General features: G+C 32.9%; 3 protein-coding genes across 3 annotated transcripts in view; 1 reads left to right on the top strand and 2 right to left on the bottom strand.

The window, feature by feature from the left end:
* Window positions 1–154: 154 nt before the first annotated feature.
* On the bottom strand, window positions 155–5,881 carry LOC138323812 (uncharacterized). The gene is made up of 9 exons (XM_069268663.1): window positions 5,680–5,881; window positions 5,287–5,459; window positions 4,546–4,611; window positions 4,070–4,175; window positions 3,427–3,542; window positions 3,056–3,147; window positions 2,714–2,799; window positions 2,019–2,055; window positions 155–1,333 (listed from the first exon to the last, which is right to left on the bottom strand). Exons 1-9 carry the CDS (start codon window positions 5,722–5,724, stop codon window positions 1,239–1,241), a joined length of 816 nt encoding a protein of 271 aa, XP_069124764.1. The 5' UTR covers window positions 5,725–5,881; the 3' UTR covers window positions 155–1,238.
* A 138-nt stretch (window positions 5,882–6,019) lies between these two features.
* LOC138323811 (cytosolic endo-beta-N-acetylglucosaminidase-like) lies at window positions 6,020–15,565 on the top strand. Its single transcript, XM_069268662.1, has 12 exons — window positions 6,020–6,057; window positions 6,849–7,046; window positions 7,469–7,617; window positions 8,093–8,247; window positions 8,483–8,631; window positions 9,193–9,364; window positions 9,539–9,642; window positions 10,258–10,372; window positions 10,802–10,995; window positions 12,343–12,612; window positions 13,307–13,433; window positions 13,748–15,565. The coding sequence occupies exons 2-12, from the start codon at window positions 6,871–6,873 to the stop codon at window positions 14,051–14,053; spliced, it is 1,917 nt and encodes a 638-aa protein (XP_069124763.1). The 5' UTR covers window positions 6,020–6,057; window positions 6,849–6,870; the 3' UTR covers window positions 14,054–15,565.
* Window positions 15,566–16,621: 1,056 nt separating this feature from the next.
* The window catches only part of LOC138323808 (arf-GAP with dual PH domain-containing protein 1-like), a 28,961-nt gene continuing 20,284 nt past the window's right edge, over window positions 16,622–25,298 (bottom strand). The window contains exon 9 of the mRNA XM_069268660.1: window positions 16,622–24,289. Within this exon, the coding sequence (XP_069124761.1) occupies window positions 24,246–24,289 (44 nt within the window). The 3' untranslated portion in view covers window positions 16,622–24,245. The remainder of the gene's footprint in view (window positions 24,290–25,298) is intronic.

Genomic DNA, 25,298 nt, shown 5'->3' with positions numbered 1-25,298 from the left:
TGAAATGTCTAAATTGTCATTGTTTGAGTTGCATGTATAAGACAGGTGGCAAACCATGCATCCTGTTGGAGTTGCATGTATAAGACAGGTGACAGACCATGCATCCTGGCATAAGGTCCCTTGCCATAAAAATAAGACACTTTGTACTAAAGAATTTAAATGTATTTATTTTTTTATTTTTTTTTATAAGACACATTCACATATCAAAAAATCAATAAATAACACAAAAGATACAAATTCTAAATTTGCAAAAGAAAAACAAATATGGAAAATATCTCATAAAACATAACACTACAATATTCTCCATATCCTCAATAAAATAACATCTATGAAGTAGAGTGGGGGAAACCTCTAAGTTTATAAAAGCTGTTCTTGATTTATTTAACCGGCATTATGATACAAAAATGGAAAGCAATACTTAACACTCTGCAATGCATTGAATTTTGGAGATTCCACAACAAGTATCAAGGATTAAAAGTGAAGACAGACACTGTATATGTATTGGATATTGCACTATCAGTAATATGATTGCATTGCTAGTAGTTTCTGTGTGCTCATTTTAACCAAGAGGCATAAATTCCTTAAAACAGTCCATATAAATTGCACACATAGGTGTATATATATGTACGTGATTATAAGAACATGGATTCATATACCATGTAAAATGTAAAATCTTTTTATCACAGTATTAATGAATCAGATTGTAGTAGATCAAATAGCAGAGACAGCCATTTTGATCCAACTGTCCTTGACCCCGGATGTAAAGTCATTATTACCTAGTATTGTGATATCACCTTGGATTCCAACTCAACACAATGCTCAAGGGCATTATGTGCTAGTGATAGAACTATGGAATGTAAATACAGAGCAACTGTGAAACAGGAATGACAAACAGTTCAGAACTAGGAACAATCACTAGCCTGTGAGACATAAATAGATTTATAATTACTTCCACATCTCCAGAGGTAGCTGTATACAGAGTTATCTTATAGACTAACAGTGTCCCATGCATTGACAAAACCTCCAATGTAGATGAGTTGTCCCAGTTTCAATTGTGAGACAAACCACAGTGTTTAGTTCCTATCTTTCTAAAAGGTGGAACTTCATGATAAAAGAGAATAATCTCTGAGCAAGACCTCCTTTAAAACATTTCTCTGTCACCAAGAATGACATATGAACGAGAAATGTCCATTGTAATTTTAGTTTTTACCAAAGTTGACAACAAATGTTTCTACAGTTCAATGTCGCCAACCCATAGTGTGGCCATCTACCATCTGAGGCTCCAGGAAGCCTCGGAACTCCTTTCCATCAGGACTCCATCTCGCTCCATAACCTGGAAAATCAAGCAAATTCTTTAACGTTATGATTACATACATATACACTTACACTGAATTTAAGACAAATCATTGGTATGATGTTAAAAGTTAATTGATTTATGGTTCTATCAAATATGTTTTTAATCCATAATTAGCATATTTGGATGTAATAAAAGAAAGTTAATTGATGGCAGTGTTCTGCTTAATTAAGATGAGTACATGGGTAAAATACTCATTGAAAATCTGTCAATTACCCCTAAAAATTGTATAAATGTGTACAAATTACCCGTACAATACTTGTTATTACTCAAACCAATTAGTATGAGCGCTAACATCCAAAGTTAAATCAAATTTTGTTTTAGTAAAATCAGGCTAATTCCAGTTATTTTTAAGCGTCTACATAATCTGTGTCCTTGATTAAGATAGATATTTGCACAATAGCTAGCTTATTATCAATTACTTCACACTATACCCACATAACTTTGATCAAAACATCCTTGTTAAGTTTTCTTTTTGCACAGAAGTCAAAGTTAAATGTACTACTCTCTTTCAAAAGTGCGAGTACAGTCACCCATCCCTCAAAAAATTATCTGGAGCACTGTTAATGAAGATGACATTCATATTACCTGTTCAATTTATTTCAGTATATTGTAATACTGTTTTAATCATATTAACTCTGGAAAGTAAGAAATCTATATTTACCATCTCCATGTCGAGCTTCCATGATGATGACGTCTTGCTACAAAATAACAACGACTAGTTTAATGGAGGTAAAGTATTCAGTCATTGTTAAACGCACGATATCAAGTGATACAATTATTATAGTTTAGTGATTAGTGGTTCATAATGAGGACATTTAACAGTATAAAAAATATAGTGCCTCAATCTCCAATTTTGCATTATATGAATATCACTATAATACACTGCATATGTAAGAAAATAAACAAATGTTACCAGTGGTATTCATAGCTTAACATATATCGGCAATCAGGCCAGTAATTGGACATCACAAAACACAATTATCATAGCATAGTTAAGTAACCTTTAAAAAGAGTAAAATTAAAGTTACCTTTAGAAAGAGTCAACTCTGTGATTGTTAAGTAATTATTAAAGTTGCTTTATCCAAATTCAGATTAATCTCCAAAGATCAATATTTTTTCAAAGCAAAGTTACAAGCAAACAAAATCAGTAAATAGTAGGGGGTGGGGGTGGGGGAGGTGGTTGTTGCAGGGTTTTCCCAAAGGTCTTAAAGATGTGAAGAAAATTGAAAAAAAGAAAGGGAGGGCACTTATTGCCAATTGAGGGCTTATTGACCGTAAAATATGATACCATTGGACTTATGATTCTATTTTCTGTAATTCTGTTAACACTTGAGACATGATACAGGCTATACTTACTGGAAGCCAATGTATATTGATCCATGTTGCATTATCTAATACTTTGTTCATATTATCCAAGGCATTCTTGTTCTTAGCCTTCTCATCTGAAAATAAAGTAATATTGTAACAATAACATTATGTTAAGTTATCTAGATAACACAACCCATTCAGAAAATGTTAGAAAGGCACAATTGACCCTGATCTATTTTATATAAGATTCATCAATCCAAGGTTATGGCAGCCATATCTAATTCTTGGTACAGAAAAAGGGAATGTATGCAACTAGACATGATACTGGGATTTGGAGAGGTTCAGAGAAGAAAAAAAAAAATACTCAGATGAGGTGGACGTGACACTTACTTCCAGTACAAATACCCCACCAGGAGTCAGTCTGGTCCCTGTGGTGGTGCTTAGCCAAGGCTCTGGCTCCCACGGACAGCTCAGCATTGGGCCTACAATAAACAATTACATATAAACTGCATCAGTATTGGATCTATGATAAATTAAAAATGAATCTTGATTCAAATTATCCACATGGGTTGACAAATGTATTTTATTATCTATTATTTCAGTCACTTTGTCATTAAGGAGTTTTTACTGAATGTCTCCTGTATTAGATAAATACAATACAGGTTTCGAATGAGATACTTATTGTTATTTGTGAAGCTATTATAAAAAAAGAAAATTGACTTTTCCTTTTCATAAGTTATTACATATGTTATTGTACTTACGAATGTTTCTTTGTGAATGCTTCCTCCATGACCTTCCTTGGAGGTGGAAATATATCTCGTGTCCCCACAGTATTCCGTACTCCAAATAGGTCCATTAAGCCCCTCTTTCCTAATGTCTACAAATTAAAAACCTGTATGTTATAATATCAAAATTTACATGTTTTATAAACCAATACATAAATGGGAATGTTACCAATATTCTTCTGCTTCGTGCTACCTACATGTATATCTACAAATTGACAAGGAGAAATGCTCACATGCACAGAATACTGTAGATTTATTCATGTACAGAATAATCATAATTCTGTTATTCATTCATTTATACAGGTTCTCCTACTCTTGGATATAGAGAATGTGATGATCAACTTAAAAGCCACACAATCAACCACAGTGTTCCGTTCTTTGATTCTTTTGATGTACATGTACATCAAATGACCAAATTACTTGTGTCTTCTGTTGCCTTAAGATTTACTTTGAGACAGTCCAAGGTGGATAACGACAGTGATAGTAACCCTTTGAGTATCGGGATGTCTTAAACCTTAAGAGCCTACATGTAGCTATTTCAAAAAATTGCAAAATTACATTTGTTCACATTCCAAACCTCACAATGATGCAGAAATGAATCCATCAATAAAGTGCATACCACCATAATGTCTCTGATTCTGAACTTCCTCTCTTCCACGGCCCAAATGTCCCATAGAGTCTCTAGGCCCTCCAGTAGTGGTGTGATGGACTTGAACTTTGCCAACCTTTGTAATAAATAAAAGATTAGTGCATACAGCAAAATTGTCTTTCTAGGTATTAATTCTTTCTTTTGTTTTCTCATTTCAAAATATTACAATTTCAATAAGCATTCTATTGATTATATAAGATGTACAGAAAAATCAGCTTTTTATTATTAGATTAGACAACAGGACTTTCCATAAGACCTGGATATTTCTTTATAACATCCAACAGCAAATGCATCTGTTGTTCATTTATGTTAATATCTATGATTTATTACAATTTTTTTTAACAATCAAATATTTATACATGTTGTACAAAGTGAAATATGTATGAAATTAAACATATGACAGGTATTTTTATAGACCAATTAATCATGCAATGTAGTTCCATTACCTGGATTCAACATATGTCTTTTCATCTAACAGGTCATACTTAGGTAGATCCAAGACAGGACAAGACCTGAAAAGATGACAGTAATTTAATTGTTATGTTAAAAAGAAAACTGTTAATCACATCTTCAAAGAAAAAGCTAAATTTTAATTTTGTAAAACAGTAATTCAAATAACTTTAACTTGCGCAAATCCAAACAAACGGTAAATGGGTTCACTGTGATTTTTCTAAAAAATATCTTACCATATTGTCCTTTGGTTCATCTTTTTTTCTTTTTACCTTGCTTACGGCAGCATTACTAGGGCAGACAATATTTTATATATGTGTGTGTATATAAAATACAGGTATACATAATGTTGTTAAATTGACTGAACACAAGTGGTTGGAATACATGTACTTCTGTTGGCAAGATAAATTAGCACATTATTTTATTTGTGTTTTTCATTGTGATATGACAAGTTTTGTTGGGAAATGTATACTTCATGAACCATCAAACACATAGATTTAATTCTTAATAATGAAATAGTATCTGTGATTGTTCAACAATTTTTGTCTGTTCTTCATCATTGTGGTTTTATGTTATGAATGTATATATGTATAGTATTTGATATATGTTACCATATATATCTACTCCAACAATGTTAGAGGTATAGCACGATGAGACACTTTTGGAACATTACGTCGTGTTGACAGTCAGCAAAGTAACGTCAGAAAAAAACGTATATATGTAGGTCCAGTTTTTACCTATTATCCATCCATAATCTAAGCATAGTCCCCAAATCTCTATATAATGGAAATGAGGGGTATCCCAGGATGGTCTTCCTCTGGTTTGAATCTGCATTGCTTTCATCTAACAGATGGTTTAAATCCTCATCACTCAAGAATTTATCACTTCTCTGCTTTTCATCTTTCAAAATCTGCAATTAATAAGCACATCAAAAGGTAAGTTAACCTCATTGTATGAATTCATTAGGATTTCAGAACGAGTTGATTGATAATTGCACGATAAAAGACATACTAAGATTTCAAGTAGAATTTTCTATATTTAGTAAATTACAAAATGTTAAATTCTAGCAACATGGAAATATTAATTAAAGAGACAAATCATCCAAAGTCTTGACGGCCATATATACATACCATTCGAACATAACTAGGGAAGTCTATGTCATCGTCTGCAGACATCGTACAATCTGTTCAATTCCTTCATAAAATCTTATTATCATCAACAACTGGTTGAGGAACTGCTGACAGTAAGAAACTCTAACTTCAGTCTGTAATGACAGTAGTAGCTGGATTAGCGCATGAATAGGAAAATGATTTAATGTTGCAAACTTGTGTGCAGTTATAACGAAACAACACGTATTAAGATCTTTCTACATATTTCTAGAAAGCACCTGTCAAACGCTGCAAGATAAACAGGATGTTGTGCAATTTGTAAAGAATGATAACTCTAGAATTTTTGGAGGATAACTCCGAACTTCCGGTTAAGATTGAATCGATTTACATTGACAACAGGTAAACATTGCGTCGCATTGTAATATTGTATTTATTTAATTGGACGACAGGGGTGTTAAATTTTAAAGCTTTGATGTGTATTTTAGTGTGTGAAGAAATGCATTTAATTTTGAATATGTACCCATAATATGGCACAGATAAATACAAAAATTATTGCTCATGAAGAAACTTCCTCAGTTCCATGATTCATGTTACCTTGAAGTGCATGTCAAAATTCTTATTTGGAAAGTTGAATCAAGTCAATGAGTGAAGCATAGTTATATATACAATACACTTTTGTCACTTTCTAGGGAAAATCTATAGGTCTATATACTCCGTGAAATAAATAAATTGTCAATGAACTAAATTAAAATAAAATCACTATATGCTCAAAATCTATACACAATATTTTCAAGATAATTCCAAAATATGCAAGTTATAGAATAGCCACTTCACATTCATTATATTGAACCCTGCACCTCCTCCTTAACTACTGAAAGGATTTCTGAAACTAATGGTGGCAATTAATAATCCTTATAAAGTAATACTATATATAGATGTGTATTGATCTATATCGGAACAAGATGCCACCACTTTTTCAGACTTATGCACCATTTTGGATGACAATTCTAGTTTTTATTAACTTTATCAACTGGGCATTTTCCCTTGAAATGATGAAAAGGGTTCTTACATAAATACTGAGATACTTGAAATAGTAATTATAGAAAAAGAATAAGTAAAACAACTGACTTTAAGAGACCAGTTGTAACAGATACTTGAAGTCTTATTTGTATGTTATCATATGTCATCAGGTAGTGACAATAGGTTGGCGATATGGCTGGACCAGAATGCCTTCCCTTTAAAACAGTAGAGGATGTACTAGAGTTTAAACCTGAGAATTATCAACTATTTGCTGCAACGGAAGCTCTAGTCAAAAGAATTCCTATCGCTAATGATGTCCCAAAGACAATACTCTGTCATGACATGAGAGGTGGATACTTACAAGATCGGTGAGGAACTTTTTTATTGTCATATTTGTTTTCTGGTTTTTTTTCCAAAGTATAAAGATAGAGAAAAGGTTTTTTTCTTGAATTAAAGTATTAGCAGAAATTAGACTGCATCCAAACACCTAACAGACCTACTTACATGTTCGTCATATCCAAACACATTCAGTCAGTATGATTTTTGAACATACATGTATATGGCTGAAAAATATGATTAAAAAAGCTATCATCTAGATAAAAAGAAAATGAACAAAAACAAATTTACCTACTATAGATGTAAGAAATAATTTGATATATAGTTGAGATTTCATCACTGATAAATATTATGTTGTAGGTAAAATGTGTGCCTTTCTAAGGTTTCAAAGCATTTGAGGAAAGAAAATGTATCAAAAACTTTGTATGTAAAATATCCTTCATTTTCTTTTTAGGTATGTACAGGGGTGGTCTGAAGCAGACAGCTATAGATTCTACCACTGGCAGTATATAGACGCCTTCATCTACTTCAGTCATAACTTGGTCACAGTGCCGCCTCCAGGCTGGACCAACACAGCACACAGACATGGCGTCCAGATGATGGGTAATCTATCTCGTTCATGTTAGGTGTAATGTGTTTGGTTACTGTAAACCACTTTTGTAAGATACAAATTATCTTGAAATTTTGTGAGAGAGTGGGTGCATGTGTGAATCAAATGTCACCCAAATACTTGTATAAATGTATACTGGGTGTATATATGAAGGCACGGTCGTCAGTAAGAGCTTTTGGTCATAAATCTATGTACATATATTCTCGAATGTGTTGAAAATAACGAAGACATGAAATGTTGTATATGTGTAAATAAGGTGGTTTACAGTATATTGTCGAGAGTTTGTCTCAGGTGACAATAAAAACTTGTTGTCGAGAGTTTGTCTCAGGTGACAATAAAAACTTGATAGGCAAGGTGTTATTGGATGACATACTGGCAAAATACCTTGAATGAATTAAAAAATATTTTCTTAAGGCTTATTAAGATATGTATCAGATTTTAAAACTTCTGATTAACTGTATTGTTCAGGTACATTAATCACTGAATGGGACGATGGGAAAAAACGATGTCATCAAATCATTGACTCGGAGGAAAGTTATAAAAAGTTTGCTGACAAACTGGTGGAAATCACACAGCACTATGGTATGGATGGCTGGCTGGTTAACATTGAAAATGTGGTGCAGGTAATTATTCTAAAATTGTGTATGTACTGTCAAACCTGTCTTAGAAACTGCCTCTGTATAAAGACCACCAGCTTAATAAGACCATTTTTTGGTGTCACAAATGGTCATTGTCAACACATTTTACCCAGGCTATATAGAGTATTTTACAGCAATCATGCTACCAACATATACACAAACTTTATCAAGAAAGCATCACATACTGATAAATGTGATCAATGTTTTTGTTGTTATTCAGGCTGATAAAGTACAGAATCTGTGTGACTTTGTTGCGTACCTGACGAAGCGCCTGCATGACGTGATGCCTGGATCACAGGTGATTTGGTACGACAGTGTAATCAGTACAGGAGGACTGAGGTGGCAGGATGAGTTAAATGAGAAAAACAGGTATGTGAGATGATTTTATAAAGATATATACATGTATACCAAAACTTAGCACTGTATTCGACCCAATAAGCGCCCAGGGCGTTTAAAAAATGGAAAAGGTGCTAATAAGACTTAATTATGGCATATCTATACAGTCAAGTGTAGTTTTGGTCTTTCTTTATGCATGGGCAATTGAAATTGAGGCCTCGAAAAGGGGGCGGGGCATTTATAGGGACGTGGGCGCTAATTGGGTCGAATACAGTAAATATAGTTTACACTAGATGCTAATTACTTTGATACCTTATAGACATTTTTCATCACATAAGTTTTGTGTATACAATGTACATATAACTATGATTCTAGAAGTTTGAAGATGTGTATATCGTAAAAATATCACCATTCAAAATTTGTACACATGTAAATTATAAAATTAAACTCACGAAAATATCCATGTTTTTTCAGTTTTCAGAATTGTTTGTTTGTTTAATGATAAATTAGCAAAATGTTAGAAACTTTCTTAAGTGACTCTGATTACCTGGTATACATGTTAATGGAATGAAATGATGTATTTTATGCTTTCAGGATGTTTTTTGATGTATGTGATGGGATTTTCTTGAACTATAACTGGAAAGACCAAACTCTAAGGAACTCTAAGGAGTTGGCAGGTGCGAGTGGACGGGCGATGGATGTGTACGTGGGAGTGGATGTGTTTGGTAGAGGCTGTCTCGGTGGGGGAGGATTCAACACTGTAGAGGTATGTATTTATGATGTATGGGATATTTGATGCATGTCTGTTGCTCCTTCAAAATGATTGTAAGAACCAATATGAGTGCTGGAGAATATACAAAATAAAGTATCTGTAGCTACTAAATGCTGAATGATCGGTTAAACAAATAGTTGATTAGTTTTCCCATTTTACATTTCACAGGCACTGACGGCAATAAGACAACACAACATGTCCGCTGCCATCTTTGCCATGGGATGGGTATATGAAACTCAAGGAGAAGCAAACTTCCTTCAAAATGAAAACAGGTTCAGTATCAAAACATGGCCTTTAAACAGGTTCGGTATCAAAACATGATATTTAGATCAAAATCTGATGTGATAGTTTTCATCTTTTTCACACTAGAAAAAAATGTACACCGCAAGAAACTGTGTCGTGAAGTAATAAGCTTCATAGGGCTGTCAAAATACAAGGGTGTCTAATTGTATGATACCCCCATATTGTGACAGCCCTCTATGATATTGTTTTTATGCAATTTCAAGTATCCTTGAACATGAAAATCAACGCAGAAGACTGATAACCTTCTTCAAAATTCCAGGGGTTACTATCACTATCATTATATCCACCACAGGACTATCTCATGGCAAAACTGAAAGCTCTATGTGCAAGAATAGATGAGATGTGCATCAGAAGAATCAAATAATTGTACAATTTGTGGTTTTGGTGTTGGCCATTGCTCTCTGCAATCTTCAATTGAAATACAGTTCTATGATTGGTCAGTTTTATTCTCTTTTGCTCTGCAGTTTTGCTATGATAATTAGTCCATATTACGACAGTGAAAGTAAAACCCTGAATATTGAGGATGACTGAACATATGCATATCTGTAATACAATGAACAGTATGATGGTTTATATGTTAACAGATTCTGGCGACTTTTACACCACGTTCTGCCCGTGAGGGTCCTGGCCTCGGGTTGCCTCCCTTTCTCCACCTCCTTCTGTCAAGGCTTTGGACAAAAGTATTATTCTCAGGGTCAGGTATGGCATCAATATCACAACAGAAGTGTGATCTGACTGGATGTGAAAAGGTCAGGGGTCACCTTCCTGGTCAAATAGGTTTACTTCTGTTCTCAAATTTCTTCCCATGCTAAGACCTCTCGCCCTCTTACATGTAGGCAATTGGATATGTGAGAATGATATTGGATTAAAACTCTTGTGAGGTCAAAATAACTCACAGAAAGAATTTCTATCAGTCTTGAAGATTTTACTTATCAGGTTACACCTAAACCTCATTAACGCAAAGTCAGTGGGACCATGACTGAAGTTAATGTGTTTAAATTTTGTCTAAAAATAGGATAAAATTTATGGTGAGATCTATTAAATTCTTGAAATTAAACAGAGTGTTTTACAAGTTCTATTTGATGAGGCTCGACTGTTTATTTAAATACTTTTCTTGATTTCACTCAGGAGGTTGGTACTACTTCCTGGCACAACCTAGGTCTACAGGAGCCACAGCCGTCGCTCACTGAGGCCCAGTTTGAGGGAGTGGGTCCATCAACCTCCAGTATGGCATTAGACAATGACCTGGCCGTGTTAGGGGGATGTTGTCTCAAGCTTACTGCCAACCCTGTCCCCAAGGATGGATCTCCTGTCTTATACAGGTAAGGGTTCTGATATCAAATCATCAATACAGGTCACCAAGTTATAAATATTTTTACTTACATTCATGTTAATAGCTAATAAGTCCCACAATACTGCACAGTCTATTTAGTAATCAGTGAACACACACATCCATTGGTTGACCATCATATAATCTGTATCTCTATTCAAAATTAATCCTCAGTCAATCTTAACTTAATAGATGCTATATATTTATATTTCCATTCTACTTTCAGTTTCCCGTTTAATCTATGTTAAACCAGATGGGCAATATCTGGCTATGAACTCCAATCTGGTCAAGCGTATGAATATTTGACGTTTCCGCTGCGTCACTGAGAATGTATACACTGTATACTTACGCCTATACATAACGGTCAAATATTTTTAAAAGTGGTTTTAAAGTTGTGCAGTCTATGAAATCTAATGGTATTATCGTATTGACAAAATAACATGTATAAAAAATATTATCGCATAATTTTCATTTGTTAGCTTGTTTCAAACCGTTTTGTGTTGAACTATATTCAGAATCTGATGCTATGGCTGTTCCGTTTATTGAACTTGGTGACGTCAACACTAGCGCAAGCGGGAAATTCAAAAGATATACATGTATAGTTTTGAATTTGAATGATCGTAATGGAAATATAAGTAATAAACTGTTACCAGATTGGACATACAGTTGATATGAAGCCCATCCGTCCGAAAGATAAATATTCATGGCGCCCTAACGGGCGCCATTCTATTTATCTTCCTTCCGGATGGGCTTCATATCAACTGTATGTCCAATCTGGTAACAGTTTATTGCTTAAATAAAGTCAACACAGTAAGTGTATTTTTGAATAACCATACCTCATATACCTACCCAGGTGGTACAGTATAACTTGTCTAAACCTGTCCTTGTCTAATCCGCTCCTCTATGTATTCCAGCATAATTGTATGACATTTTCGTCATCATTTAGCGTAATTAGAATTTGTATAATCCAGAAACCTTGCTATACCGGCCAAATAGGCTTGTCCCAGTGACATCCAATTTAGACAGGTTACACTGCATATCTATTTCATAAAACAGCCAGAAACTGAGTTACTCGACTTATATGTTGAGATATGTGAATGTTGTAGTAGATATCCTGAATTCTGCTTGTTCCCATGTATATAATGCAAATATTAAATAATATCTATCTCTTGCCGATAGCTAAATTATATTGATTGATTAAAGGTTCTCTGGAGTGGGTCAGGTTTATAATTTTACAAAGGATATGCTTATATCTGGAATTTTTTCTGCATGTACCTACCGCGGTATCTTTTATAAAAAAAGATTTTGTATAAACTCAAAGATTAATTTTCTTTGACAGACTGTTCTGTACAGAGATTGATATAAAGGAGCCTGTGGTGATATCCTACTCTTATCAGTGTGAAGATACCGGACTGGACATCTTCTTACAGTGTGAGGTCTTGTGTGGCCTGCAAACCAAAAAGTTTATCTTCAAGGGAGACAACTCAGACAAGACATCTGATAGTTCAGTAGATGTGTTTAATTCAACACCACCCAGCACCTTCCTAACAGACTACCCCCTGTTTAAGTCGTCACTAGACGGTACAGGGAACAGTAAATGGACTACAAGGTACAACACTTTGGTCATTTTCGATTATACAGTTTGACTGGTTGGACCAAGTTGTTCGTTTATTAATTTAAAACGGACCTGGTGATTTTATAGTGTTTTCAGACGAGCCTTGACAAAGCCCTCACAGGCCTGTATCAACATCTGCAGGTCCGTCAGGTTTTATACTTGAAATAATGACTTTAACCAACGGTTGAATCGGTTGTTCCGAATAAACGAAAATAGCCTAGGTATCCTAAATATGTTTTTGTTACTGTATTTGGACCTTAAAACAACTTATATATAACCAAAATTACTTGTTACTGTTTGAAGTACATATAAAAATATATTCTGTAAATGTTTTCAAATTGGTAAAGCCAAATTTTAGCAGAAAATTGATTTTGAACATGTTAAGTTAAAGAATTCTAGAATTGACAATAATTGCTCTATTAATGACATGAAAAAAACACGTGTACAATTGGGAAAATATATATCAGCACAAAGTTTCTTTCACAAAAAGTATTTAAATGTCATATAAAGATGTACACTTACAGTTGGTGGTAGAACTTGCCAGAGAAGGATGCATTCTCATCAAAGTTACGGGATTTTAGTCTTGCATTCTAACAGTATGTTCAAAAATATTTTGTGTGGTGACAGAAAGGTTATCAATACCTAGTAGGCTATAGTATGACTTAAACTGTTTTCCTCTATTTAACAGATATTACAGAGTTGATCCCAGTAAAACTGGAACGTTTACTATGACATGTATAAGTGTCGGTCTGGTCCACCCATCACCACCAACTCAACAGAAGGATGTCCAGACTGCACACCTCGGACAGATTCAGGTAAATAACACTTGGTTTGTTGATTATGTTGAACGTCCTATAAACAGCCATTAAAGGTAATTTAGAATGTTAAACACAAGTTACTATATAGTCAGCGCTTTTCGTGGTGAAGACATTTTCGCAATTTCGTAGGACAATCGCAAAAAATTGAGAAACAGATGAATTATACTCATATACATATATATATCCATATAGGAAAATTTAAAAGCTGCTGAAATTTAATTTTTTTTTTTTTAGTCAAAATTTTGACCTGCAGTAATACATTACACCCAAGATATGTCTTGTTATCAATACACATATTTCTTTCTTAATAGATTATACCAGAATCATGTATGAACACAGAAGTCAACGTCAGTGAGATGGTGGCTACAAGGAAAGATGGAGACAATGAAAGCGTGACTCTCACCTGGAAATGTTCTAATATGTCAGCTGTCAAGTACTTCAACATCTACAGCACACAGCCCAAGTCCCAGCTATTAGGGCACTGTAATAGCTCAACATTTGTCATGTCCACGTCTGGTAAAGGGGAAGCAACTCCACCAAGTGTTGTGTCGATACAACCCGTCTTGAAGCTAGGATTCGCTCTTCCTTTGTCCTCATGCCCCAGTGTAGAACTATAGATTGTGTTTGTACATGTACTCTAAAACAGGGTAAAATGTTGTAAAGTTATACATTTTGTACATTCCCAGATTGGCAAGAAAATTAATGAGTTAAAAAAATTGTTAATTGCATCTGTCACTAAAGGAAAGAATCAACTTTCTTTAAAGCTTATTTTGAGCAAAACTAAGCATAATTTAATATTTCAAAGCAATAACTCAGAAATTTAAAGATATATATTGTATAATATTTTTTAGAATTTTTTTAGAATTAATGTTTTGAGTATGGCTTATTTTGTGTTGTTTCAGTGTGGTGGTTAGAAGTTTTAAAATAACAATTGTATAAATGTATATTTACAAATATAACATATATGGTAGTAGTCTCTAAAAGTTACATTTTCTTTTACATTTGTCAATTGACATTAAAAAATCAAATCTAATCCTATAAGAAAGCAATGAAACTGAATACATATGTACTGTATACATTTTGTTGTGTTCATTTAATCCTTAGTTATTAATTGTTTTCATGTTGTTAAATCTGAATGTAATGATGTTCGAGTTAGTATTCAAACTATGTTATCTTAAGACCAAGAGGCAGCTAGCTGTGACTTCATGACAATCATTTTCATCACTATTGATTCACTTACAATGTCATAAATATTGTAAAATTCATGTTTTAATACTATGGTGGCATCATAATTGATTTGTGAAATGGGACTTATTCATGCATATAGGACGTGATAACGTTTGTGCTGGACTATTGTTTCTATTGGTGATATAATGACGCTAAAAGATGATCTCCTGCGAATGCCATTTCAGCAGGAATTTTACAAAGAGTTATGTTCCGATAATAGTCCCGCACAAACATTATCAGGTATCACATGCTACATGATTTAGTTCCATTGCATGATTGTTACATTAGACAGGAACGTCATATCTGAGCTTGATTTTGTCCAACTTAAAAAGAAACAAAAATTGATGTTAATGCCTATATTTCTCTATGTAATATAAATGTATAATATTTATCATGACTTATGTTTAATACATGTTGTTTGATATGCCACTCACCTTTTATATTCTAAAACTGCTGTGTACTATATTCCATAATTATTTGGATCAGTAATTTGTTATACTATAATTGTTCAGTATTTGAGCACATAAATATATCACAGAACTCAAAACAAAAAGGTTTATTGAATAAACCAAAACTATTACTTTTTCATTAAGCTGTGCAAAAGGAAAGCTATGCAAACTAATATACATACCGTACAAGTTTCTTAAAGATTTTCTTCGAAACTTACAGCAAATGAATTTAAATTGTGCATATCCTTTTCCAAAGCATTTTAAAACAATTTTGTGCAATACATCGCATTTTGAAGCTTATTTTAGGTATGACATTGTAATATTTAACTTTTATCTATATAATTGAATTCCTATTTAACATTGTTATACACAAAGGAAATATATCATATTAAGAACTGTTTTCATATTTAATGTTTATTGACTTGCTGGCCAAATAAAAACTATTCAATGAGAGATATTTCGTGTGGTTTTCATATTAAATAAAGATCATAGAAAAAGAAAACGAGAAATGGGGAGCGGGTATCTTATATATTTTGAGAAAGTTTTAGCTGAACAGCTGAAGTGTAGGAGAACAACCACTCAGTTGAACACATCCCTTATAGTATTTATTAAACAGATTGGATATGCGTCTAGATTCTAAAGTCCAATTTCAATCGATGATTAAGGGAACACTCATTTGACTTACAGACATACAAATGTATTGTCGAAAGATGTAATATGTACAATATGACAGAAAACTCCATATTTTTGCCATCAATGATGGACAAACCCTTACTCCATTCTATCTGTTGCCAGATAATTTCATCTTAATAAATTAAAGGGCTATAACTCCAACAAATCAAGTCCAGCTAAAATTTCAACCAAACCTTTCCGAGAGCTTATTATATATACATTACATACATGTATAATTTTGACAGTAATTACCAACATTACATTTACAGTTGTACCAGAGCGAAATCTTTCCTGGGTTTGAAAATAAGATGGTGACATGTAAGATTGCAGGATTTATAATAAATGTAATCACTGCCTCTGCCCAGGATCAAACTCTAGACCTTTGGATTACTAGTCTGACACTCAGCCGATCAAGCTAAAGAGAAGTTCTCCCAAGCCAAGCAGTATATTGGGGCTAGTATTGACAAGAGTCACATACTCCCCCTACAGGAATGAACTTGTCCTAGAGTTTCCAGGGTCACAACGATTCCTTCACAAGTACAGTTGATTATCATTACCGAGTCCCTACGTTGGCGCCAACATGATGCGTGTAGCACATGTATATCAATTATTGTACTTTGATATGTTTATAACAAATCACAAGGGACCAAGAAAAATTAGGTCACTTTAAGCATTCTCTGGTAGTTTATCCTACAAAATTGATAAATGTACCTACAAATGATAGGACATGTGTCAAGGAATCAATATCACAAGAATATTTCAAACATTTTCTGTTAATTTAAAATATGTTTTACTCTAAATGAAAGTTAAAGAATATAATACACATGACAACAAATATAATTCTTTCATCACTTTTTATTGCATTTGATCAACAAATACAAGCAGCTTTAAAGTTTAAGAAAAAACAAGATAAGATCGGACATCAATTTTGCATACCATGATACAGTTAGGACTCCCAAGGTTAATCAATGATTCCAAGAAATTCTCACTGATCTTGGCTTCATTGTTATCTAATATAAAATCATGTAATACAATTTCCTGTATTTGACCATGTTCTTCTTTAAATTGCTGTAGTTAATACAATATTTCATTTGCGTACTAATGGGTTAATTAATTACAACATCACAACATTTAGAATTTCAATGGTGTGGTTTACAATGTCAGCATAGTTTAGTTTTATGACGATTCAGTTAACCTTAACATTTATAAGTTTTATTTAAATGTAGTCATTAAACAAAGAAGCAAACCTGGCAAACCTCAAAGCTTCTTATACTGGTAATACTTTATTTATACTATGAAATTCGAATACAGTGAGTCACTATTTCAGGTTTTCTATCTACAATTACTTAGTACTTTAATTTACGATTGATATAGAAATACCACTGTAATGTTATTAAAATAGCAAGAGATAATTAAGATAATATATAATTTAAAAAATTTAACTGATACCTTATACATGTATATAAAAAGTCTTTACAAAAGTGGTTGAAAATCCCAGAGTAACAAAAGATTTTTTTTTTCAATATATTTTTTGGTTAACATTATAATGTAGCATGAGTATACAGTGAATAATCTTTGTTCAAACAAACTACTGGGTTCTATATTTACACAAATTTGCTCCTTTTCCTTTTTTATTTAATACATTCTTTTATCAATCGATAATTAAAGTGAATAGTCGGGCAAAGAAAACCAGTCTAAATGCGTTCATTGGCCTTCCAAAAATTCTCACATATTAATACGACGGCCAAGTTCTGCTTACGTTTCCCAGTTCTGACCATTAAAGTAAAGGAAAGTTGAAAGTATTGAAAGCGAGGCTGCGTGTAAATGTAACCACAGACATAGTCAGCCGGGAGGACGTATTAGGATTCCTATACTTTAAATTAATTTCTTCGTACGCAGACAGATTTTGGCAAGAGATTTTATTTTTCCATTTCATAAGAAATTATACTGGATACATTCACACCATTTTTACCGACTTTAGCCATCCTTGCCCGACTGTTCACTTTAAAATCAACTTCATGTCGAGCAATTGCACCATACTATTTTCTATATAAAGCTCTTAGAAACAGTATAAATATTCAACAATGTATATATGCTTTCCTTTATTCAATTTGTGTACATAATGTAAGTGTAAATTTAAATCATTTTTAGATAATAATTGTATCTGAATAATCAACATTGGGATAAAATAAATCATATACTGTAATACATTTTTGTATATCAATTCATAATTCATGTTGAATATATGTTCCTTTGATTTGAAGGACATTACAAAATGAAAATCATTTCATGACAAATAGTTTTTACTCCTCCCATTCTTTTACACTAATACTATTTGAAGATTTGAAACCAGTAACACGAAAGGTATCACTACAACTTTTAGTGGCAAGAATATGGTGTACCGGTGAAAATGTCAGTACAGAAATATTGTACATTACATATTTTTGGAACAATGTATTACAATGTACACTTTGGAACAATGTATTACATAAAACATTTGTGGATATATGTATTACATTGTGGTACAATGTTATACATGGTACATTTGTAGAATAATCGTATTACACTGTATTACACTGTACGTTGATGTGACATTAAAAGAATTGTACAGTTTTAATTAATTGCAATATATTTTGTGAAAAAGCATATCTATAAAATGTTAACTAATGGAACACTATTACATTGTGTAAATACATAATATCACCCTTACATGTAACTACAATCTTTAACTGTGTGTGTAGAAAAAAAATAAAATGATTATGTTTTAGTATTGCATTAGGTTTAAGTTCAACTTTTAAAAATTCAGCACAAAAAATAGATCTATTTTGATAAATAACAGCACAATTTGAATATGTAAAGAGCTTTGATCAAAGAAATACAACAGCATATACAATTCATATAAAAAATAACTCAGTTCTCCGCAAGCTAACTGCAATCAAATAGGTAAACTCGACACTGTGTAAAGCTATTTCTAAGTAAACCTCATCAAAAGACTGCGAAATAGTCAAAATCTACCATGAGTAGATCTCTGAGAAATGGAAAATTTGAATTTCAATTCCAGAGAAAGTGGACAACACTTATAGTTGATTACTGATATATATATATGCAACAGAAAGAAAAAGAAACATTCAATGTCAAGTAAAACCTCATTAACTTATACACTACATTCCTAAAATAGCACTATAAATTTCCAGGAATGTGATTTCTATTTATCTGCCATTGTTCACCTTCTTCAGCGTCAGAAGCATGAAGAACCTCAATTGTCCTAGATTAATGAGGTTTTGGTGCCAGGGGTGTGATTGGCCCTATCTATTAAGGTAAGAAAACTCTTTCGACTATTGAGAGGAAGTCTTGTCCTATTGCTTAAAAACTGCAGAACCATTTTACGATGTTTCATATCATATCAGACATGATTATAGTTTCTAATAAATATTATTCAATCAGAGGAAAACCTCTGAAAAGAGGAAGAATCACATCCCTACACTGTGTATTACCCATTCAGGTACACCAGCAATTTGTTCCCCAGGTCAACCTATCTATTAAATATCAACAATCACACATATATAACAACACATACAAACAATAGTGTATACATTGTCACAACCAAAAGTGCTCTTCAATAGCATGTTTATTTATATCATAAATATATCAAACCTTGTTTATTATCTCAAATGTCTAAACATGATACAAACGTACCGAATTGTTATGCTGTCACTGTGTACTCAGAACCATGTTATTATAATGATTTATTTATAAAAAAAATTTCTCCACGTCTTCTATAAACTGATGTTGTGTAACAATGCCAGTAAGAGTTGTCTTTCCCTGTATTTTGTAAAATCGTAAAATGAGGTAGCCAGGAGCTACTACAAAACTAATTAACAATGAGTTGATAGAGCCTTCAAGTGATCATTCATCGTAAATCTGATATTGTATATCTGCCTCTATATATTAGTAGTGGAACTGGACAGGGTCGACGGCCAGTGATCACACCGCTCAATATTGAAGGAGTATCCTTGGTGAGCTCAGTGCTCTAAGGCCTAGGCTTTTATCCCTGGTTTGGCTGTTTATTTTGCAGACTGCTTGTCTGAGCTTCATCTCATTCACCCTCAAGACACATTTAGACTCTTCTAGATTAGACCAAACCATTATGACTTTTTAGGGGTGGATGGGTTCAGGTTATGCATTCTTTCACTCCTTTATATATTGACACATCAATATTCTCATCATCAACAGGTTTTTGATACAGTTTGATATGAATATCAGTATGAAACAATATACATATACACAGCATGCATCTGAAATCGTCATTTCAACCTCCAAATGTTTAAGTTGACAATGAAACACTTAGGTCTGCAGAAATGGAAGGAAAATTCAGAGAACTGGAAAAATATCACAAAAATCACACAACTTCAAAAGTCACCACCTCCTGTGGTAGCATCAAGGCAAAACAGCAAGGAACATTAAAAAGTCTTAATTAAGTATTTAGCAGCATATGGTTTTTCAAAACTTTCAACTAAATAATCATTTGTCCTTACAAGCACCAACAAAATATGAAGGCTGCCAAACTGCAGTCTATCTTTCTAACTGGGATTTACTTCACAATCTACACTAGCCTGGTAAAATGTAGCATATCCACTTGTGACATAGAGTAAATATATATACGTATAAAGAATGTGATAAATATTCTGAATACAAGTATAAAGTCAATTAAATGATATTACATGTACTTATATATTTGCCAACCCTGTACATAATCGGATGTTATCTTTGGGCAAGATTTTAATAGTTTGATATCTAATTGTTAAACTAATCTTATTTTCAATAAAAAAATAATAATTGGGAGTACCGGTACTGCTTTACGAATAATACAATGATTTAACACTTAAACAAGTTACATTGTACATGTGACATCATAATGTGAAAGAAGTTATCTCCCTTTCTGCAGAAAAAACACCAGGGCCGTTTTTGATTATACGGTTTGACTGGTTGGACCTAGTTGTTCGTTTATTAATTAAAGACGGACCTGACGATTTTATATTGTTTTCAGGCAAGCCTTGACAAAGCCCTTACAGGCCTGTATAAAAAAACTGTAGGTCCGTCAGGATTCATACTTGAAATAATGACTTTAACCAAAGGTCGAACAGGTTGTTCCGAATAAACGAAAACGGCCCATGTTATATCCACTACTCTCTCTTCAGAAAAAATATAGTCATTATTCAAATTTGAAGATTAACATTTTGCCCAAAGTTAGCCTCATCTCCATTCTTCTATCACTGACAGAATTTCAAAAAATTAATCATAAAAACAATACAACTCTTTTACAATAAGACGACCTATCACAATCATGACCACTTATCATTTATACATCATAGTCTACAATATAAAAAAAATCAAAAATCTTAATATCAACAAATTTAACTTATACAATGTTTCATATTCAATGTCAATATACTTAATGTGCATATTTATCTATCTACAAGAAGAGTAAATATATCTTTATTAATGTACTCTAGTGACCATGATCTGCATACATTTCAAACATCTGATACTTTTGACAATTTTTGTAGTCAAAGTAACTGATGTTATATATAAGAGTTCCAGTATATATACTGTACCAAGAACTTATTGGGTACATATTGTATGAATCATGGCAATCTCAATTTACGGTTGAAATCTTTTTGCTTAATATTCATTCTGAATACAGTGGCACCGATAATCACTATGCCAATTACTAACTTACTGGGTTTTTTTTTATCTTCATAACTTTGCACAATTATTGCATCTCTTTTATTTCAATTTCAGCAAATTTCATTGACATATTATCCACAGTCAATAGGATTAGACAGCAGGCAAGGCCTATCTAAGTCTTCTCCTTATCTCTTACTGTGCAAAGTTCAAGCGTAGTATTTAGTAAAACAAACTGTCATAGATAAACAGTACAGTATCTCCTAACCTAGAACAAATATAAGTACCCGGCCTACTATACCTTTTCGGCCGGGTACAAATTGGCCCCTATGTGTGGTAATGGAGCACTGCCTCCGAAAATCACTCGGGCACAGTTTTCTATATAGGTTTCCAAATATTTTAAGCATAAACATGCTTTTACATATTATTTTTGTCTAAAACAAACATAACTACTATTCTTACTATATACTGTACCGCTCACAATTTCAAATTCACGACTTGTGGACTTGCCGTATAAATTCCCTTCAGAAAGACCTTCATATGTATTTTATAAAAAAATAATGATCGATGAGAATTTGATATTTTATATAGTTCAGTTTTATTCCCTATTAGGTAAGCGATATCAAAAAAGTACGATTTAATGCAAAGAAACATTTTACAATGGTTTGTATAATCATTACTTTGCTCCATTAGTAGTAATAGGCACCAATTGTAGCTCTAAAGACGACACCATATTCTGTCTAAAAGTCTTTTGAGCTACAATATTGCAGCTATTCCTAACCATAAGTGATACTTAATATTTGAGTATTGCTTTCTTCCAAATGGTATAAGTAACAATTAATAAAACAATTTTCAGTGCACCTGAATAGATACAAGTCAGTTATCAAAATGTTGCACAAGTTGTTTCCCTAGCTTTCCTAGTTAACAGTTCAAAAAGATTACCAGGTACTTGTGCAGTAACACATGTACCCATATCGTAACCAGGCTAACTTAAAATAATAAAAGGTGAAGTATTGAAGTTTGAGGAAATGTTAATTACTATTTCAAAATTAATGACTTGCCAAATAAATAAGGAGGCTTATTGCTAAATAAGGTCTTGAAAAACAATATTTGAGAAATAAGATATATTGAAACTAAGTAAAAACAAAAGACTGTTAAACTTAAGTTAGGAATGACACGTACTGGAATGTTAATACTGAAATGAAATAGTGTGAAAAATATTTCATTTACTGGCCACATGAACACAGAGGAACCATTGTAAAATTCTCCATTATTATATTCCTGTGATTTACGATTTTTTTTTTTTTTGGTGATACATACTCTGTTCATTGTTTTTGTTTCCAATATACCCTCTACTCTGAATTACTAAATATGAAACCTAACTATGGACAGAGTCATGTAGTCAGTAAACTAGCAATCAAATAAAAACACATTAAAATATTTAAGGGGAAATTAGTAAGTGGAATTGTTTTTTAAAATATCACTACATTCTGTTTAATTCAGTTTTTTAAATGTTTTCCAAATATTTATGGATACAATATATTGTAAGAGTTATAGCGATAATAATTTTTACTTTAAACACTACACAGGTGGGATTATTGAAATGCTATAGTTATATATATCCCTGGGCACCATGTGCTATGTAATGGTCTCTATTCTGTCTTTGCATTTCGAATAGTTACAGAGTTATCTGCCGTTGCGGGTAAATATCCTATTGTGAGTGAAAATATGTTTTTTGGAACTTATCCCACAAAAACTTCACATAAAGATAACTCTGTAATATGCAAATGTAGAATAGTCTTAGGACAATTTACCTGCTTTAAATAGCTAGTGTGGGTTATTATTTCTATAGACTTCAAACGACTACAAAAATAGCTATATTAAGGCAAAAACACAGCTGGTTATCCGGGTGTATTGTAATCTGGACATGTTAAAAAAAAAAAAAAAATTATATTTGAGAACTTACATGAGTCTAGAATTACAACTCAATTGCGATTTAACTTGGTCAGGGGTTTCATTATCAGATTTGGGCTAAATAACATTATATTGCATACAGAAAGTACAGAAAAGTATCCCCTGAAATTGCAATTGTACTGCCTCTCCTGAAAGATAATGAAACCCTTGCTTGGTTGATCATCACATATCATTTTGTTTCTTTTATGTGCTCGCAGAATGCTTCATAACTACTTCACTATTAAAACATCAGTATTTTAATTTACCGTACCCTGAACCAAAGGTTGAACGTTTTCCAAAAAAAAAAAATTTTTATGAGGTGATATCATGATCCAATAATATTAGATGTCAATATCTAGAAACTTCTGATCGACATTTAGACACGAGATAATGATCTCGCCGTGCTACACCACTAACATTGTTGGAGTCTAACCCCTTTTCCATAGGACAATATCAGGGAGGAATTACACTATTTATAGTTACATATAAGTTAAACATATTCACATTATCTATATATTTCCTCTCTCTGTTATTACTGCATCAGAATGTACATATCACTATGAAGATCACATGGTGGTGGTGGCTAGTTATCACGGTATTGCCACCGGTCCGGATATCTGTGGCTACCCTAGATACAGTCACCGTGCAGCACAGCATCCTCTATACTTGTAAATGTGAGGATTTAGTCCTTCAGGTTGCCGTTGTCTTAAGGAATGTATGGCTGTTGTTACTACGGCGCTGATGTGCCTGTTTGGTGTGGCACTCACCAGTCCTTTCGTTTTGTATATTAAATCCACATGGTAGGTTACTTCTTTATACTTGACTATATGAATGAATCATGTCTCTTTGTTACCAATTGTGTAGCCACTGAAAGTAAAACATAAGAATTGTATATCACACCAAGAGCATGGAAATCCTGTATCTAATAGTCAAATAATTTTCCTTATAGGTAAGAAGTTTCATTATTGTATATAAGATGGAATGATTATGTTCAGCAATGTTATAATCACTCCAGAAAAAACCTTGGTCAAACACCATCTTGTATCATTGAGAATTTCACCTGGTTTTTTTTTTGGTTTTTTTTTTTTGTACTTTCATCTACAAACTCGAATATCTATGTAAATATTCCTCCATATTTAAAATACAATATACAGTCATATAGCATAGAATGACATTGTACAGACATTTAGTATCTTGTGGTGTAAGTGGTGTTTCTATCACTTTCTGTAGGTTACATATCTCCCTATAGTGTAATTACCTTTAGTATCTTGTGGTGTAAGTGGTGTTTCTATCACTTTCTGTAGGTGACATATCTCCCTATTTATTGTTTTTACCTTTAGTATCTTGTGGTGTATGTGGTGTTTCTATCACTTTCTGTAGGTTACATATCTCCCTATAGTGTAATTACCTTTAGTATCTTGTGGTGTATGTGGTGTTTCTATCACTTTCTGTAGGTTACATATCTCCCTATAGTGTAATTACCTTAGTATCTTGTGGTGTAAGTGGTGTTTCTATCGCTTTCTGTAGGTGACATATCTTCCTATAATGTGATTATTTTTAGTATCTTGTGGTGTAAGTGGTGTTTCTATCACTTTCTATAGGTGACATATCTCCCTATAGTGTAATTACCTTCAGTATCTTGTGGTGTAAGTGGTGTTTCTATCACTTTCTGTAGGTTACATATCTCCCTATAGTGTAATTACCTTTAGTATCTTGTGGTGTAAGTGGTGTTTCTATCACTTTCTGTAGGTTACATATCTCCCTATAGTGTAATTACCTTTAGTATCTTGTGGTGTAAGTGGTGTTTCTATCACTTTCTGTAGGTTAATACATTTCTCCCTATATATTGTAATGACCTTTAGTATCTTGTGGTGTA

This window comes from Argopecten irradians, chromosome 5 (assembly GCF_041381155.1).
Source record: "Argopecten irradians isolate NY chromosome 5, Ai_NY, whole genome shotgun sequence".
Taxonomy (NCBI): Eukaryota; Metazoa; Mollusca; class Bivalvia; order Pectinida; family Pectinidae; genus Argopecten; species Argopecten irradians.
The sequence above is the reverse complement of the archived record's forward strand: the minus strand, read 5'-3'. Positions and strand labels throughout refer to the sequence as shown.

Bases quoted from the DNA above. Each gene is read 5' to 3' on its own strand.
- LOC138323812 (XM_069268663.1), bottom strand. From the start codon at position 5,724: ATGTCTGCAGACGATGACATAGACTTCCCTAGTTATGTTCGAATG. The intron at 4,612-5,286 runs GTAAAAACTGGA...TCATCTTTTCAG, and splicing joins AGATTATGGATGGATAATAG to GTCTTGTCCTGTCTTGGATC. The intron at 1,334-2,018 runs GTAAATATAGAT...TTGATTTTCCAG, and splicing joins GGAAGCTCGACATGGAGATG to GTTATGGAGCGAGATGGAGT.
- LOC138323811 (XM_069268662.1), top strand. From the start codon at position 6,871: ATGGCTGGACCAGAATGCCTTCCCTTTAAAACAGTAGAGGATGTACTA. The intron at 8,632-9,192 runs GTATGTGAGATG...TTATGCTTTCAG, and splicing joins GAGTTAAATGAGAAAAACAG to GATGTTTTTTGATGTATGTG. The intron at 9,643-10,257 runs GTTCAGTATCAA...ATATGTTAACAG, and splicing joins TTCCTTCAAAATGAAAACAG to ATTCTGGCGACTTTTACACC.